This window comes from Strix aluco, chromosome 6, assembly GCF_031877795.1.
Source record: "Strix aluco isolate bStrAlu1 chromosome 6, bStrAlu1.hap1, whole genome shotgun sequence".
NCBI lineage: Eukaryota > Metazoa > Chordata > Aves > Strigiformes > Strigidae > Strix > Strix aluco.
This window is the reverse complement of record NC_133936.1, coordinates 23,580,312-23,600,247: the sequence shown is the minus strand read 5'-3', so window position 1 is coordinate 23,600,247 and position 19,936 is coordinate 23,580,312. Positions and strand designations below refer to the sequence as shown.

Genomic DNA, 19,936 nt, shown 5'->3' with positions numbered 1-19,936 from the left:
TCAATGAATGCTAAAAACAGGTTTAATGAACCACTGAATTTTTACTTTGAGTTAACATCAAAATTGTGATGTATTTTGGCAAGACAGAAAGAAAAGCAGTGCTGTAAATTAGGCTGCACCTAGCAATAACACTGTAGAGTGAAGTTCCAGTTGTCTGAGTAATCTGTTGCTGCAGAGTAGGTTAATCAGAGTTAAATCATCTGTGAAATGGGTGGCTTTTGTTAAGCTGAATGTCTTCATATCAAGTTTTCCCATCTATATTTCACTGTGCATTTAAGGCATGTACAGGATAATACATGAATATATAAGGGTCTATTATTTCTTTCTAAGATATTAAAATGTAAAAATGCTACATTCACAGTAACAGCATCCAGGAAGCCAATCCCATACACCAAATTGTTATTACTCTGAAAATATTAAGCATTTTTGTCTAATTCTGACTTAAGCAGTCTGCGTCTTGGCGACTTTACCACACAATAATTCCTCAAAGAGTGGAGCTAATGCAATAATACTGTCTACAGTTAATTGTGATTGCACATGCACTATGTTGTACAGCAGCAGTAAATAACAAGTATCCCATTAGCCCAGGAAAAGCTTTAACTGTGACAGCTAAGCAGAATCATATTCCCCTATATGCCTCTTTCTTTGGATTAACTACTTCAAGGACTCATAACACATCTTTATTGGTGTATTGGTGACTAATTTCTTTCCGTGCAAATTTGAACAGTATGTTAGCAAATCACAAAGGAAGAGATCAAACAGTATAACAGAGAGCAGTGTAGCAAGAAGTACAGATAAGAAAAAAATGTAGCACCAATGATTACAGTACTCTGCGTGGTGGCCAACATGGAGCCTGCAGAACATTAAGACATATACCAGAGTTCACATCTGAATTGCATCTCTGTTGTTGAAACTGCTTCTGCTACCTGCTAGAAGGAAATGAGTGTATGAAGAGAACACAGTTTCAAATGTATTTTCAGAGAGTAGATCTGAAAATCTGCTGCCTGAAAAAGCATGCCAAATAGAGGCTAAATAACAGCCCTAATAACCAGTTGACCACACTAGCTAAAAAACATGTCCACCAAAATTGGACAATGGGGGAATCAGGCACCAGTGTTATACACAGCATCATGGGAAGTGAGAAATGGATTTAGATAGTAGAAAAGGGGATGGCAGAACAAGGATGCTGGGGAATGGAGCAGCCTAAACACAGGATGTTCACGTTATGATGGTGACAAAAGTTACTGAAGTCTAGTAATGGCATAGAGACATAGACATTTAGGCTTATTATTTATGAATTAAGGGAGAACAACACTGAGTATGGCACAACACTTATCAAGCCAAAATAAATTTATTTCGTCTCTAAACAAAAAAGACCATTACTGTATCACAGAATGACAAACCCCCAAAACACAGGAACAGGAGGTGCCAAGAGAACAAGGAAAAAAATGGGCACATTTTTTCTGCTCTGTTCCTCAGAACAATGAACCATTTTGTGATTTCATTTAATTTCTTTTACATAATAAATACAACTGCTACAGAAACAGTAGAGTTAAAAGACTAAGGCTATTGAAAATTCTGGAAAAAAAAAAAGTGTTTGTGTGTGGGAAGTACTGAAGACAGATATGTGTCAGTATTTTCATCAAAGCAAGAAGTTGGAAAGCAGCAAGACTGCCACCCCCAACACCATTTCTTACTGTGTTTCTCTTTTTCTACATCCTTAGTCACTTGTATATATGGGACCTTGAGGAAAGAGCAGCTGTGGGCTACATCCATCATATGAAAAGCCCATAAAACAAGTATTGCAGATTTACCTTCTAAGTCTACTCTGGATGTGGGCATCTTCCTATACAAACATGCTTATTAATTTCAGTTAATGGGGAAATTTAATATTCCATACTGCTCAGAAAACAGTGAATGAATCATCTTTAGAGTGCTGAGCCAATCTCTTATCAGAGTGAAACTGATTTCTAGAAGATATCATGATTTTACTGTTTTATAAGATTATAAAAAGAATCAAGCCTCCTAAGACAGGCAGTTTCTGAAATACTTTGAGGTCATAAATAAACAACATATTAGTACTGCAATAAAATAAGGGAAGTTGTGAGAACTGTTAGCACACTCAATGTCTCCACATCTTAAGGAAGCCGGCACATTTCAAAATTAAGAGCTGGGCACTGTATAAGAGAAAGACGAGGCTATCCACTATTTTGGATACAACACTTCAAAGGAGTGGGGGTGAAGAAATGTGGAAAAGTCGTAATTCCAGCAGTGATACTTTTCTTAGCACAAAGAGGCTATAGTGCCACTACCACTGAGGTCACATTCTAGCTCTAGCATCTAGGGCTGCATGCAAACTGGTCATTCTTTCATTACAAAGGGAGAGGATCACTGGCTTAGAACAGTTGCAGCCAAGAAGCCTCACATCTACAAGATAGTGGGGGGGGGAGTTACTTCATATCTGAATATCATCTAGGAAAGTGCAACATGTCTGCACTATACAGAAGCATGAACACATAAACTTAATCTACCTCCCTTTTCTAACTATGGAATTTTCCTGTTTTGGATTTCTCAACTACTGAATGCAGTCTTTTCTATCAACTTCTAAGACAAGTGACCTTCACATTTTAAAACCAGAATTGTTCAGGTAAAAGATACTCATTATTTATATTTAACTGTTTCTTACACTGAATACAAAATGGGCATCTCCAAAGGCCAACTTGAAGTTGAGGACACAAATCTTCCCCATGTAACTGTCATTTTGTTTGTGTTGCCATAAATATTTTCATGACAATTAGGAACTGTTTTGGTTTAAAACTAGTTTTTCCCTACTTCCTATCTGACCCACCAGATAGATTAGTTGTAAACTCGATTGTTTCCCAATTCAGGTTACAATATAACTGCATAACAATTGTGGCACACACAAGCAGAACAAAGACGGCTGGGTTTTTTTATGTTTGGGGTTTTTTTTCTTTCTTTCTTTTTTCCTCAAAATCGGTGTTAGCACAATTCAACCTACAGCACAAGTGGACCTAAACCTGCAGAATGACTGCACAGCATATCTAATAAAACTGCTTCTATTTTCCTTTGTTCAAAAGCACAGCTCTAACAGCATTTTAAAATCTGAAGATATGAAAAGTCCAGTCCACTTCATTTCATAAGAGAGTGTGAACACTGGATGTAACCTAGCTGAGATGCAACTTGTTGCTGTACAAGGGAACTACTGAAGATTACTTGTATGTGTAATTCAGCTGCAAGCTCAACTTTCAAGTGTACTTTGTAAGATTATTTTTAATTTACAGTATACTCACTAAATAAACCACAAAAACTCAAGGTAGTGTGAATAAATAAGAAGCACTGAGATAAATTAAAATTAGATGGAATATATCTAACTGCACTCTGAAAATTCAGCATATTGCTTTTGTCAATTGTTTTAAAGACTTCAAAATTTTCTTCCCATAATCAAGATCTGTCACCTAGTGACTCCCTTTTTTTGGAGGCAGTGTGATTTTTTTTTAAAAAACCCATGTCCTATTTCAGATGTCAGCATAAATTTTGAACAGAAAGCTTATTTATGAATGTATTTAGGCAGTCTTAGGACCTTAAAAAGATCCTTGACACAAAATGATGACAACGCATCTGTAAGTTACTTTTGTGAAGTACACATACATAAAATAATGATGATGACCCTCAAAAAACCAGTATTATTTTTAAGGTGGAATAGATCAGGAGACAACATCTGTTTTGAGAGCGCTTTCTGGTAAACGCAGAAATACCGATGATCCGTCTTTCCAGCTCTGCTACAGTAAACCTCAGCTACAGCATATCTACTGACTGTGCAACTAAGATCGTATGATCCCAGGCAATTTCCACTGACAGCAAGCAGAAGTAAACTCTTCAAGCACAGAAACTATGAACTAAGTCTTCAGACACCATGATCCTGACAGAGTGGATGAAAAAAACTTGAGAGATTAGAGAAAGGGAAAGGTAAAAGCATAGGAGAAATGAAAGCAGGAAAACCCAAAACACTTGTCTGTGCAGGGATACAGATAAAATGAAGAATGGAAAAGAAATGCAGTTAGAGAAAAAGCATATCCTCTGTTACTCTGGCTCACTGAATAATGAAGTTTGAAAGATCTGGTTTATGTTCTGAAGACACACGATCCCTTATACTGGATATCCAGAAATAAGAAGGGAAGAAACTTCTCAACACTAAGTATTGTTGCAATTTCTTCCTTTCTTTGCCCTCCCCTTTCCTTCCCACTTAAACTCATTCACAGTGTCATTTGCATCTAGTTAAACTTGCCAAAGTGACTTCAAGACACACTCTAGACAAGAGCAGCATATTGATTAAACTGGAGCAACAACAACAACTCTGCATCACTTGTATTGCACTTTACATCATCTGTATTACACTTTCAGGTAAATTATACAGTTTCTGGAAACACCAGCATAAGATTTCAGTTGAGTATTCTCTTCAGGTTTTAAAAAGTGCTTTTATCGTCTTGCATAAACACCCAAAAGTTCACATACCGAAGAGCAGGAAAATGCAAAATTATGAATGTAGATTTAGGTGCTAAAATTGCTACTGAAGACACATACTCAAAGTCAGTCATATTAAACAACTAAGATTTTGTTGTGGAACTACACACAAACTAGGTCAAGATCAGTATTTTCATTTGCAGCTAAATTCAAGTGTTCCAACATTGAAAAGCAAATTTATTAGCCAACTATGTTTTCTTCAGAAAGATTTATTTTCTGAAAAGCAAACAAGTCATGACTGAAAGAAAGCATATGCTCAATTGCCAAGAACAGAAACTGTATGGGTTAATAAAGAAATGAGTTCCTTCTTTTAAAACTCAATGTATAAGCTCCAGGTATAAAAATGTAAATTCTTAAAAAGTTGGGGCGTTTAACTGCAAAGTTTGTTATAAGGATACAAAGCCTTCAAGTAAGTTGTGTGTGGATTCTTAAGTGTCATAAACGCAAGATATAGCCCACTTTTATTTATCAGTTGCCAGCTAATTAAGCAACTTGGTGTCTAATCTGAACATTTACTAGGAGTGAGAAAATACCATGTATTAGTAATAAGAGTAATGTTAAACAAGATGCAGAATGACAGTAACAGTCTTAAGCAAGACCTAAGTGAATTTAAAAATAGAATTTATATCAATTATCTCACAGACAAACCTTCATTCTACCTTATTACGTTTTAAGATCACAAGTGCTGGTTCTAATTCAGTCAGTCATTATCATAATAGAAGAAAAACAACTTAGGTAGTAACAAGTTAACCATTCACCTTCCTTTGGCTGAGTCATAACAGGTGTTTGCGTCTCCTTTGTATATGTAACAATTTCTCGAGGAGGAAAGTCAACTTGCGTAATTTTGGCCATTCCAAGTTTAACAGGTCCACGTCTAAATAAAATTAATAGAGAAATCAGAAAAAAATATTTAACTTTATTAATTACTTCATATTTTGCCTAGAATAATACCCAAGTTATCATGCCATAGCACTGTTTAGTCAAACTTAAATCCAGTGGAACTTAAATCTGAAGGAGTCACATGATTATGACTAATATTTTACTATAATTATTATTTGAAATCATCAGCTATTTATATATCTACGACACAAAGAAAGATGTGCAAACATATATATGGATTATAGGATATGACTTTAAAGTTTTGGTCTTTGTGGTTGACTAAGGCACTGCTACATATATGACTATCCCTATTTTTAGTGGAACAGATCTGCTCACGAGTCAGATTTCTACAGCAATGGTTCTAGGATTTTAAAGTTTAAAAACCAGCTTAGTTATTCTGAAAGAAAAAGCATTTCCTAGTCCTTTTAACTTTGCTGCCCTTTTTTGTCTACCTCTAAGGTACTATTTAGAATGCAGAACTGAATTCAAATCTGAAACTCACACACTGACAAGTGATTTATCCGTAATACATCAGAATATGATACTGAAAACCTCTGAGCTTTCTGACTTTAGCTTATGGAAGATCCCATCAATGCAGATATAGCTAGTATCAAACTACAATGCATAACATACTTCCAAAAACCACACAACATTAATTCAGTCATTGTAACTTCCTATAAAAGCTATTTCAGTACGCATTGTAGTAATACTGTAATGATCCAACAACAGTTTACCTATATCAAATTTAGCTTCTTATTATCCACCCCTCTCAAAAGGTAAAAGCAAAATAAAAAGAGTAACTCCTTTTGAAAGGTTTTGGTGGGCTGAATCATAACTCTTATAGCACAATATGGGTTTTATTAAGTGCTTATAATGAGCTACAACTTTTATAAACATATTTATAAGAAAAGATGGGAGCTACTCTGTTTTTAAATAGTTATTCTAAGCTTTTTAAAGAAATGACTTTTTAATGTTTACATTTTACTAAAGAAAGACTCAAAGAAAAACATGAATAAGTAAGTTTTGTTATTAGAAATAAGCATCTTATGTATATTAACTAACATAAAAATTTCCCATTGCAAGCAAACTGCATTAAGTCTAGGGATAGGGAATTTCTGTTACAGAACAGTCTCTTAACAACTTGAAGTCTTAAAGAAGAAATAAGCTCTCATACTTATTATCCATAAGTACATGAAAGAGGGAATATAAGAAATCTATGCAATACCCCAGATCGGAATCAGAGTGGAGCTGAAGAACTGATGGATCAGTATCCCAATGCAGCGTCCTGATACCCCAGGTTGAACAATCATGCAGCATTAGCAAAAAAGGCCAGAGATTAGTGAAGCAAATACACACTATGAAATGCTAGAGTTACAGTAAGCTTACAGTTATTTCATTGTTTACAAGAAACAAAGCAATGTAACATCAGTTAAGGGAAATTCAGCAAACATTCAGTGCAATAATACATGCAGTAAATACAAAAGTTAAAAAGCAAACATGGAATTCAGAGCTATTAGAAAAGAATTATTTTAAAGATTGAAAGTTAAAGATCTGCAAACAAACGTAGCCTTTATGAGAGGCAAATAAAAATATTTTAAATACTGGCAAGAACCATTAAAAACTTCAAAGTCCTTTTAAAATCTGTTCAGATTTGTTCGTGTCATATGAAGACAGATTTGTTAACGTAATGCAATCTTGCCCAGAGCAGTAAATATGTGGAGGAAACTGTCATATTGGTAAAGGAAATGAGTCAACACATAAGCCTTTTGGTAGAGGGGCAAAAATGCATTTCCACTGGGATAGACAACTGCTAGAGTTTCCAAGATGTGACACTGCAGTAATTATGGGTTAAGCACTGCCTTGGGCTTATAAGTGTCATCTGATTTAGAGCCAACTCCATTTAAGATATTTAAATCTCTTAGAAATAGTGGCTTTATATGAATGACACATTTCAAAGTCATGTGGAATAATGAACAGAATAGATCCATTTCAAGTCACTTTTGTACCAGACAAAATATGAAGGAGGAAATAGATCTTCCCTCTCCCTTCATTTTTAGTCTTCATTCCTTCTCCACAAATTTTCATTTAGTCTACTGCCTGCTATCAGGCTTAGGCAGAATTTTAAAACAAGCTTATAAGAGAGATTAACAGATGAACATGCATGGTTTTCCTGAAGTTCTTAGATGCTATTCTATTTTTTAAAAAATCATATTTTATAAAAAAAATTATAAAGAATATGTAATATTTTGCTATGATAAAGGCAATAAAGGGTAATTTTCCATTTCAATCCCATACATGGTAATGTTCTTATAAGCCAGGTGCAGAATTCCTAGAGGTAAAGTTGATCTCAAAAAATGTACAGGCAATGCCATAAACACTCATAAATATGGGTGTGTCATGCACTACCTTGTTCTTGTAGAAGGTATGATTAGAAAAATAATTGCTTCTAGTCTACTTAAGAATTACAAATCCACTGTCTTCATATTTAGCAAATCATTCTACATAACTGCTATTGCATCCACAGAACACCTAAATCTCTAAAACCTTTCCATATCTTAGAATACCTAAATCTCTAAAAGCTTTCCATATCTTGTGCATCAGAAAACATACCATTTTACCATAAAGTTAATTACTTTGAGTATACTTATTCTTTTGGTCTCTGCTGTTTTTCTTGACCAGATTTAAGCTTGGAGTTTAATTTGATGCCTAAGATTTCAAGCTGGATATTGTTCATATGTTGTTCATCATGCATTAAGAAAAAAAAAAAAAAGGAAAAAAAAAGCAAATAAAGCAAAACCAAACCACCACCATCCCCCGAACCTTCATGTTGCTTCTGCAAAGGATGACTTACCTACAGATCCAAATGCTGCCTTACTACAATACTTGTAAAACATTTTCTCAATTTTTTCAATCCCACTTGAGAGGATCTTGGGGAAATGGCTACAAATTTAAAAGGCTCCAACTTTCATGCCTGCTTAAGACCTGGCCCTTACTGCGGTTACTTTCCTGTTTTCAAAGCATTCTTTTAACTTTCAACAGTTGTTTCAGTGGTACCAGGGATAGTCTGCCTTTTAAAATAGCTCAAGTCAACAAGCAGGATAGGACATACAGTTATATCTTTCTCAGAGATATTCTTTTAAAATAAAGGTAACATTCCGAGACAAAATTCACCTACTATATGTGTACCAGAAGGATGTAAAATACTGTTTGTTTTGCTTTCCAGATGTTTATTATGCCTTAAGTTAAATGAATTTACCTACAAGCTTCAGTGAACAAAGTTCCTATTCTTCCACGTGTGCTTGAACTTCTCCATATCCAGGCATATTCCTAATGCTTTCCCTATCTCCAAAAAGTATTTTCTGCATTTAAACTAATTCTATGAAACACCTACCTAACATAAAAGTAAACCAACTGTATTAATTTCCAGTCTTGAATTTATACTCTTAACTGACGAAAAGAAAGAAAGAACAGTATCAAACTGGGAACCAGAACTTTTTACTGATGAAAATAAAGCAAGACAGATGGAAGTAACAGCAGGAACACAGTCTGAATGCTGCTCTACTAATTACTAAATAAGTAAAGTTACTGGCAAGATTCAGCATCATAGAGGAGAAAATACTAAACTGAAAGTAGATCATCTTTGTAAAGTATAGCTGCAGCATGACCAGAGAACAAACGGCCACAGACCAAAATAAAAAAAAAAAAGAACTGAAATAATACACTAATACAAAAGGATTTTTTAAGATTATCAAACATAGTGGAACAACTCGGGCTTTCTAACACATCTCATATTGATATGAAAGTCACCTGTGACATGATAGATATAACGCTAAGGGATATCACACAGTCCAACTTCTCCTGTTAACTTTCAGGTTCAAGTGTATGTGTACATTAGGAATGCTGTACAAACTTGTACTAATAGGATATAGACAACTGTTCACTGGGGGAAGGGAAGAATGTTACCCAATGGTCGGAGAACAAGCAAGGGAACTCAATTTAGCTAGACTTTCATACTTCCACACCTTCAAGACCACAATCTTTCTATGTTTCCACATTGGGGAAATTGTCAAGAGACAGATTTAGGTTTAAAGTTTGCAAATGCATGAAGCTATAGAGACTTAGGATACTAATTTTCTCAAGGCTTCGTAAGAAAATGTATGCATCCAACATTATGTTACTATGTCTGAGGAACATACAATCAGAGAACACAGTACACCTATGAGGTGGAGATAAATTCAGTACACAACATTGTATTCAACTAGATATGTGGCCTATACATATTGCTTCATACTGCATTTAAATTATGTATGCATGGAAAGAAAATATTTTCAAAAAAGTCATGATCATATGATTCTTGTTTTTTCTTCTAGACTGTGAATTTAAATATAAAATGACAGTTTAGTAAGTAATAATCACAGATTTCAAATAATTTAAAATTTGCTTGTTACTCAGTTAAGGAACAATTATATTAATTCTTTATTAACATGACAGGTGAATTTCAATTGCATAGGGAATAAGCAACGTGCAAGATCGGTTAAAAAAAAAGTTTGCGTTCATAGGGTTCATATCTGCTGCTTGATGTATTCCCTGTTTTAACTTAATGGTTGCTACTTAGAAATAGGCACCTTGTAACCTTTGTTCAGGTCATTAAAATCTTGAATATTTTCAGACTAAGATTGCATATAGTCATGCATGCATAATCCACACACATAGAAGACATTACTGCAGTCTTTTTAAAAGATGATTCAAAGTGCTGTAAGTATTCACCCTTTCTCCAAAACAGCTACTCATATAAGCACAAAAGTAACTGATAACTGCTTTAGTAACTGTGCTTTAACTAAACTTCATTCACAATGCATACTCAGTAAATTTTAAGTACACGAATTTAATTTGCTGAAAAAATATAAGTTACCAAAATTAATTAGGCAAATACTGCTCTTATTTGCAGATTGTGCAAAAACAGTAGAAATACCCTTTGGAAGTAGCATTTCCCACCTCAGCACCCATATATTGCCACTCTGAATTCCTAGTTTAACAGAAGTATTTATATGACTCTCTTTAGAGCAGCATTTCTCAAACTGCCATGCACAAAAAAATGGTCAAATAGATGTAGCAAGTACTGGAACTGAAAAAAACCTATGGCTGTACTAATGTGGTGCTATGTTTTGGTCAAATGAGAGTGTGAGTGATATAGGTATGTTACAGCAATGGCTGCAAAGTGAAATAACAAGAAATACTGTTCTGAGTTCCGAAAAAAAAATTAAATCAGAAGCAAGGCAAAGTTTGTAGACAGTATCTTTTATTGGACCAACTAGAATAGAGGGAAAAAGGAAACAGCCTATCATCCATACACACCTTGCTTTAGAAAAAGCTGGGAAGAGCCCTGAAGTTGGACTTTGCCAGTTTTCTCTTGTCCTGAGACATTAATGCTTACAAGAACATTACCACAAGACATTCAGACTCATTTTACTTTAAACTTGCAAGTTTAAACAACTCCACATTAATGCTGGCAATTTTAAATTAGAAAGTGTAGTTCCATTTCAAATTTTAAAATAAAGTACTTCTGTAAAACAGTCACTGTTCACAGATTCAGTAACACCATAACCTCATATTACACTACAATCAAGCAATTAACCTTGATTTCTTCTAAAGCTTAATTGTTCAGAATACAAGTATTAAGCGAAGGAATATGACAAGGAAAGCATCATACCTAGATCCAACAGCGCCATCACCAGAGTCCTGGCTTCCAGCCTCACTTGGCGTACTCACAGATTTGGAAGACGGGGAGGTAGGAGGAGGGACTAAATAGTGAAACAGACAGGTATCCGCTGTTACTACTCGCAGAGGTTGCACAGCTTAGGATGTTTTCAAATTAATTTAACATGAAGTATTAAAAAAAAAAAGTGATGGCAAACAAAAAATACATGGATGAAAATGAACAGTAAAAAGAGAGGGGAAAAGACAATGTTAACAATTCATGCTGGACTTTCATGCAGTTGTTTGGCATTTATGCATCTGGAGCATACAAAAAAAGACATGGAGGGAAAGACATTTAAGAGAAAATGAATTGAAAATATATTTTTAAACTGAAATTCTGACAAATGATGGCATTAATTCTGAAAGGGTGATTTCCACTAAATCATGTTGCTTAAACAAAAGGAAGATAGTTGTTAATATAGCTTTGACATCAGTTTTTCTTAAAAATTAGACACTGAATGTATTTAACCGGTACTTTCGTTTCAAAATATATAATCACTGAAGTGTGGACCAAAAGAAGTGGCTTTGTCATACAGCATACTGTTATTTTTGTTCTAGTTTGAATCAAAGCAACACAAATCCTGTGTATTACAACGAAGTTGCTAGTGTTGGGTTTTGGGGGATTTTTGTTTTCTTTTTACTGGACAAACAGTCTAGTACTGTTATAATGAAACTTCTTCTTAAAAGTCAGTTCATTTTCAGCATGAAGATGAAGATTGCAATTGCCATTTAAAAAGCAACATGTTTTTTGGAACTGATACATAATAGTGAATGATATCATGCAATCTGACACAAACACAAAGCTATCGCAGTATTTCTTTCAACTTTTTAGAAATAGTGAAACTCATTATTTAATGAAACTTCAGTTTATGCTTAAGAATCAAGGTGTGTGTTGAAGGTCCTTATATGTTTCATTTTTCTGCGATATGCAAAACATTCATAGAACACGTTCACTCAACAACCCTTAAAAAGAACCTTTAACCAGCTGAACACAAGTTATGTAAATAAATTCGTATCCGCTCTGTTAGTGATCAGGCAAGGGAGAATTCTGAATTTAGATCTGCAACATTTCTAGAGAATTTCATGAAATCACAAGTATATTGTGAATTCTGAAGAATGCTTCCATTCCATCCCAAAACAGAGACGTGACACTGGTTGACAAAAATTCTACTCTAAATTTACAAAAATCACAGTGAATACTTTGATTTATTAAAAATTCATTCCTCCTATGGAAGAGACTTTTATAGAGTTATACTTCATAAATTCATACATGCACACACTTACACTTTATACATATATCTATAGAAATATGGGTGTATATGTGCACATATAAAAGGGTGTATATGTGCACATATAAAAGGGTGTATATATTCAACTCATCATCACCATCTACTGAATAACTTATCCTAAAGTAAATGCCCATAAGGCTTTATATTCCTACATTATTTTTGTGCATTATCAGAAACAATGACATTTTAACGTCAGCCTTTCTTAATGGAAGGGGTGATATTAAAAACATATCTTGTTCCCATTTACAAAAGCCAGTCAGGTAGGCACGGCCAGAAGCAGCCAGTGACTTAGCTTTGATGCTGCAGTGCCCTCGTGTGGGACAAACCGCTTTTAAGAAAGTCTTCCCATTCGTGAGGTGAAACATATTTAAAGACCAGCAGTCTTGTGAAAAGACCAAGCAAAATTCCACCTACCCCAACAGAGGATGAAACTATAATACCTTCTTGAAAGATATTTTGGTTCACTAACTTATGACTCTTATTAATGAGTATGGTAGAGATCAAAAGCATACTTACATTGTTAGGGTCCCTTCTCCCAAAAGAGAGCTACTTCTCTCTGGCAGTTAACGGGACAGTAATTGCCTTAGGAATTTTTAATACAATTTTCTATGAAGTAGTCTAATCTCAAGCTATCCACCTACACCGACAATGCAAGCTCGAGCTATCTGCACACCAAGCTGGCCAGCTGTAAGTTACCTTCAGTTCAGGCATACGATCATTGTAGTATCGTACTTTGCCATTATACAGTCAGCAGACCGAGCCTGTGACTCAGGCATGGTACTGCGAGGTAGTGAGTGGGACAATTTAGCTTGATCCAGATCAGATCCGGGTATCTTGAAAGGGAACAGAATGAATTCCCTGTGCATCTGTGTATGTTGAAGGTTGTGGTTAAGCAGATGCTCAGTGGAATTAAACACAATGCTCACAGAGGTGTGCCCCAGTCTTACATGCTAGCACCTTAAAGAGCTTTTCACAAACTGCTACTCTAAGTCTACGTAGTGATTTGCTTTGAGGACTGACTATCCAGTCATTTTTAGATTCTCTCACAGATTCAAAAAACCAATCACCACCACCATAAGCATTTCTGCAAGAGTCTCATCAGTCACCTTAGCAAAACCTCACACAAGAAAGTGTTCAGCGTTTGTCTGACAAAATTTATAGTAGGTAAGAACCTATTACATAAAATGCTGTACACTAGTGCTAATGTAGCCCAAATGCAGTCTCTAAACTGTGAGAGCAGTTCAAACTACTAAAAATGACTGCTGTGGCCATTGGAATGGGAGCAGCTATAATGGTGTTTATTCCACGTTCCCTTTATACACTTGAGGACTATGCAAAAACTATTATGACTATATAGTCACAGATATACTATATCCATAACAAATTATTATTAATTTGCAAACACAGTTGAAATAGACCCTCACCACTGAGCCAAACTGAACACTAAGTTTTAAACCCCTTAGACTTCAGAGCTAGAGACAAAAAGTGGAGTTGAATTATCACCCTCTTTACTTTTGTCTTCCAGAGAGATGTGGCTATGTAAAGGCAAAAAGCAACAACCAATATTCTAACCCATCTAAGAGTGGCACAGATATAAATTATCATCTGTGATAGTTAAATGTTATAGTTAGCCTTGCTAGTCAGTCAGATATTTGAGATTAGGAAAATTAGGGTGTAAAGATGCAGAAAGGAAACTAGCTAACTTTGCACAAAAATATCAAAATTAAAATTTAGCATTATGAAAAAAAGGAAAAAATACAGGATAATAACGTGCAGGAAAAATAGGAAGAAAAAAGCCACAAAAAATCCCCAAAGACATATATATTTTTAACTAAAAGACTCCAAATAATCCACAAAGTGTAAAATGTATCTTTTACAAAATAGTACTAGCAATGTGTACTGAAGCACATCGCTTGACATTTGTAACAGAGGTCATGCAGGACAAGATAGTATAAAACCCAGACATGTATAGCGCAAAAAATAGTGGCCAGAGTATTTTCATGCTAGTTATATGAATACCATAAGCCTAACAAAGAGTAACACCCTATCCCTCCCCAAAACCAAAACCAAACCACCTCCACCACATTTATCTCAAACTAATATTAACATTCCTACCAACAGGAGACTCAGGTGTCAACCCCATGCTCTGAAGTAATGCTTCAGCTTCTCTTCTCTTCTTTTCAAGATCAGATTCTTCTTGTACAGGAAGAACTTCTTTCTTCTGATCAGTCTAAAAATAATTCCATAATTAAGTTACAGCATTTAACAGGTACTGAAAACTGTTTCATTTATTTTTTGAGATCTCATAAGTTCTTTTATGCTACTGAAACCTATCATCATATAGGTTAGATATTTGACTCTAGTAATTCTGATGGTCCTTTCTGTAGATAAAATAAACAGCAGACAGTAATCATAAAATTTTGTAGCTTTGGTACAGTCTTTAAAAGACATATAACATGCAAAAAGTGTCTCCTCATTTGTCAAAATGACTGACACTTCATAAGATCAAGAATACCTTTTTCACACTAATGCTAAGCACTGTAAAATACAAAGACTGAAAAAAATGTATCATGTACCTGTGTATAAAAGTATTTTAAAGACACAGTCATCTCATTCCATTTTTGAAATTACAATAAATTTGTCAAAGAAAACCCTATACAGTTAGAATGACTGGAAGAGACACCCCTCTTGCATCAAGAAAGTATTAGGACACTTGGCTAGATAGAGCACATGATAAAGTGTGTAGCAATTAAGAAAATATGTGTAAGATGAAAAAGTGATGATTGTCTATATGTGCATTTTAAGCTTTTTTTAAAACAAAAAGATCAAAAAGCTGTTCGGTAAGAAAGCTTTCTTTTGGACCTAAGGTTTCACAAAAAGATAGGAAGTCTTAAAAAAAACTTTGCAGTAACTGCAAGTTTACAGAGCATTTAAGTAGCTTTCTTTAAGTTGTGTTATTATCTGCTAGATTTCACACACACACACAAAAAGAACAAAAATTACTGGGCAGCTGCCCAGTCTTCAGTCATATGGTAATTTAGAACACCTACAAGATCATAACCAAAACACAGCGAAGTCTTGAAAAAGCACCCCAGAACATTCCAGCAAAAGTTTCATTTATGAGGTATAATCTGCATTCAGAAGAAACGTAGGAATGAATCACTGACTGACACATACTTTAGCAGAGAGAAATCCAGAAGACTGTTAACAAAGTCTAACATACAAGTAGCCCATACATCGTGAGCATTGCTCTGATTTTAAAATTCAGGCTAAAGATGAGTCAATGAGCAGAAGAACACAGCACATTATTTGTACAATAATAATACTGACAGTTGGACAATTCATATGGACATCCTTGGAACTGCACTTCAGAAATGAGTTCTCTAAATAACACCATGACAACTCATGAAGCAGAGCTTTTGTGCAATACTTCAGTGATTTGATTAATGATGTCCCATGCACACAAGTAGTTTTAGAAATCCAAGCTTTATGCAAGTGTAGGACTTAATAAAATTAAAATCTAGCTTACCATATGGATAATTCTAAAAAACCAGAAGGTGTTTGCTCTCACCAGGAAACAAAATTGCTACTTTTGCATCAGCAACCAACCATTAAATAGATGCTCCCTGAATAACATGTAGCAAACGTCTAAGTGAACCTACCTTAAATTTTGGGCAAGTTACATATGCAAACAGTCAAATTTCACAGAAAAAATTATTTCTTACTTCTTTTTTCTTTCTTTCTTCCTCCTTTCTTTTCTTCTCCTCTCTGATTTGAGCTAATCGTTGCTTCTTGCGCTCCAACTCTGCCTTCAGTTCACTTTTGTCAGACATGGCTGTAACACTGATCAACAGAAATCATACCACTGTTTGGTTTTGGTTTGGGTTTTCTGGTTTTGTTTTTAAGATAGCAGCTTTCTTCTAAATAAGCTATCATTAAAGGAACTACATTAGCTTACTAAAACCAGAACTGTGAAAAGTCTTAACACAATAATTAAAAAAAAAAAATCATATTCTTATTTCCACATTTCTTTTACTTAACACATACTCCATACTAAAGGGACTGATTTAAAACAAACAGAACTATAACATGGTGACAGCACCCATTCCTAAAGTAGTTCTCATGCTGTTTGAAGGAACTGCTTTGAAAGCAACATTAGGCATTGAAGATGGGGCTATCTGACCTTGCCATAGGATTCTGTACAGCTCCAGAGCCAACCATGAGACAGGAAACAGCAAGGAGGGTACCAACACAAGATCTATCTTTTACATTTGAGTTCAACAGCTCAAACATTTACATGCTATAACTCAGCAGTATGTAAGCTATCCTTCCACATACAGTTGTAGGATTCAAAATACAGATTTATTAAAAGATTTAGTATGACTGCTATAAATTGCAAGGCAATGTAAATACAAGTGCAATGGTCAAAAAAACCTGTAAAATACATGCTTTATCAATTTTTGCCAAAACTTTTTGTACACTGCTAAGAAATTGGTGGATCTTTTAAAGACAAAAATTCTACAAGTTTTGCTACATAACTAAATACAGACAAGAATGTCAACAATAAACAAAAGGTGAAAACAAAACCCACTTCAGAACTTAACAAAGATTTAGAACACAGGTATGAAAAAACTGTGTGAATGGGCTGAGTGAATAAAGGATCAATTTTACTGTTTTTAAGCAAATCCAAGTCACTAAAAAAAGTGCAGAAGTAGTTCTACAACAGGTGAGGGATCTATAAATGCTTTTACACTGTTTGATAACAAAGATATTAGATTAAGCGTTATTAATATCAAAATTAACACCTGCAAGTGTTTGCATAGCACATCCAAGCACACAAAAGGATTCACAGTGATGCAAGCCCCATGTATCTACCCCAATATACTCAGTAGTATGTATGTTGGGGTAAATGTATGTATTCCTCCATGATGCCTGCAAGCATTTAAGTGCTAATAACTGAATTTTAAAATATACTGTCAGCATTTTTAAGTGGCATTCCCGTGTCGCTTTAAAATAGTACTAGGAACGCGCTTTGTCACCACACCACGACTTCCCGCCCCCACTCGTCTTTCTAATGCCGAGCCAGGAGAGCCAAGCGGCACAAACCGAGCCAGCCCCGAGGAGCGGAGCGCCCACCCCGCCCCACCTCGAGATGACAGCGCTACGAACCGCTTGCCGCCAGCAGCAAGCTCCCCACCCAGACCCCACACGGGTCGTACCGGGGAGGGAGCCTGGCAGCGCACTCCCGCCCTGACAGGGCCCTACCACACCCTGAGGCCCAGGAGAAGGCAGCACTACCGAACCCCCCCGGCCCCACCCTGCTGCCGCGCCCCTCACGCGACAGGGCGAGGCCGAAAGGCGGCGGATCCCCGCCGGGAGGCGGCGGCGCCGAGTCGGGCGCGGCCGCCGCGGGACCCCCGCACACCTGGCAGCGGGACCTCCTCCTGCTCCGACTGCCCCTCGCCCCAGCGCCCCGCTCCGCTTCCGCCGCTCCACAAAGGCACCGGCAGCTGACAGGCAGCAGAGTACGGCGGGCGCCCAGGATCAAACCAGCTCCGAAAGCGTTGCAGGATGCGCCGGAACTTGCAGGCACTGCGGAAGGACGCGGAGCCTTGTAGGGCACCGCGATGCGCTCGGCCACCAATACTCCCCTCGTTCGCACCGTCGGGGGCAGCGATCTGGAAGGAATTCACACAGGGAGGGAGCGTGAGACGACGCGGGGATGGGCTGATTCAGAGGCCGAACCCCTCCCGGGAAGCGGGGACGAAGCGGCTTTAAGAACAACGACGCCCAGCATGCAACGCGCCCCGCTGGGCGGGCTTCGTCCCCGGGGCCCGACGGCGCGAGGGCGGTGAGGCCGCGCGTTGCACGATGGGAGTTGTAGTCTTTCGGGGGGACACACCGGCCGCGCCCGGCGGCCGCGGGGTCCGGGAAGCGAGCGCCACCGCGTGCCAGGGGCGGGCCGGCGGGTGCGCGCGCAGGCGCGATCTGCTTCAGTGACCGCGGGGCGGCGGCGGCTGGGTGGCTCGCGCGAGGGGCGCGGCAGGGCCTTGCGGCGCCCCGAGGCAGCGGGCGGCCCTGAGGAGAGCAGGCCCGGACGGGGCCCCGCCTGTGCCGCGCTTCGCCTTCTCCCGCGGTTTGGCTTCCCGGGGAGGGAGGACCCGCGCTAGGCACTGCCGTGCCAGCAGTAAACGAGTCAACCCGGTGCGCTCACTGTATGATTTCAGTCGTAGGCTAGACTGGGTGGTAGCCATGATCGCTGCAGTGACCTGAGGATAAAATATATGAAAACCTTATTTGCTGTGGGCGTCAGGCTAGGGACAAAATTACCCACACTAAGTCTGCTTTGCATGGATGTCAGCAAGTGGAGTTAGGTTGTCAGGTTGATGAGCCATTATACATTAGCAGACCGCATGGAATAGGCTGCCCAGGGACGTGGTGGAGTCACCATCCCTGGATGTGTTTAAGGGTCGTTTAGATGAGATGCTGGGGGATATGGTGTAGGGGAGAACTTTGTAGAGTAGGGCTGATGGTTGGACTCGATGATCCAAAGGGTCTTTTCCAACCTGAATGATTCTGTGTGCGGAATGGGGTAAAGCTGTGCTAAACCCAAGCTGCCTCAATGAGCATCATGTGGGAATGAAGTTACACAGTTCATTTTGATACAAGTAGCGACCTGTAGTAAGTGGCTTTGCTGTTCCCCAGTCATCCTAAATTAATATTGCCACTTGTATCCTGTGGAAACTTATATCAAGTTTTTCTGCTTTTTTTTCCCAACTGCAGAGCTAGTGCTACTGACTACTATCTCAATGAAGTGCTTAATTCTGCAGACTGATGATCTTCCAAAACTGGGCTACCAAAGCAGAATTAATATGGACAACTCATATAGTTCAAGTGGAGCATGTGTTCACAACACTATATGAAATGACTTTTTTAGAGGCAATAACTATCAGCTTCAGAGACGGTTAAATTTTCTGCTATTACAAATTGGAATAATATATTTAAAATCATTGGATCTACAAACATTTATGTCTGGTGAGTATATCTTCTGAACTCCTGCTGACAAGCACTGGAAAAAGATTGCATTTGCAGTCAAGCTCTGTCAGGCTGCAATTCTGTTATGTATAATAAACTGAACAGGTTGGTTGGTACTTTGCCGGGATAGCTCCCAGGAGAACTTAAATTGCTGCAGGAATCAGTGTTGATTATTTACTCCTCTGTAGTCTTGCATGTGAGTCAGGGTTCCTACTGTACCTCAAGAAAAATTAGAAAAACTGTCTGTTGTCTAGATGGCTTCTGATCATTGAATAACCCTCATGCATTTCATAAGAGTATGGGTGTTACCATTCAGAAAAGCTGTAAGTGAAACTGTCAAAGAAAATTGTATGATGTGCAAGAGAAGGGGTTGTATTTTTCTTCAGAGATGGAGATATGAAGATGATAGTAATGAACTTCCACAAACAGCTGTT

At 37.4% G+C, this 19,936-nt stretch overlaps 1 protein-coding gene across 2 annotated transcripts in view; it reads right to left on the bottom strand.

Moving 5' to 3' along the window:
- The window catches only part of DYNC1I2 (dynein cytoplasmic 1 intermediate chain 2), a 29,776-nt gene extending 11,502 nt beyond the window's left edge, over window positions 1-18,274 (bottom strand). The window contains exons 1-6 of one of the 2 annotated variants that reach the window (XM_074829109.1): window positions 17,893-18,274; window positions 16,193-16,310; window positions 14,583-14,697; window positions 11,132-11,222; window positions 6,647-6,706; window positions 5,301-5,416 (exon numbers count right to left, since the gene is read on the bottom strand). In XM_074829109.1, coding sequence (XP_074685210.1) covers window positions 5,301-5,416; window positions 6,647-6,706; window positions 11,132-11,222; window positions 14,583-14,697; window positions 16,193-16,300 — 490 coding nt within the window. In that variant the 5' untranslated portion in view covers window positions 16,301-16,310; window positions 17,893-18,274. The remainder of the gene's footprint in view (window positions 1-5,300; window positions 5,417-6,646; window positions 6,707-11,131; window positions 11,223-14,582; window positions 14,698-16,192; window positions 16,311-17,892) is intronic. The other variant, XM_074829110.1, reaches the window with a different exon arrangement.
- Between the last annotated feature and the right edge of the window lie 1,662 nt (window positions 18,275-19,936).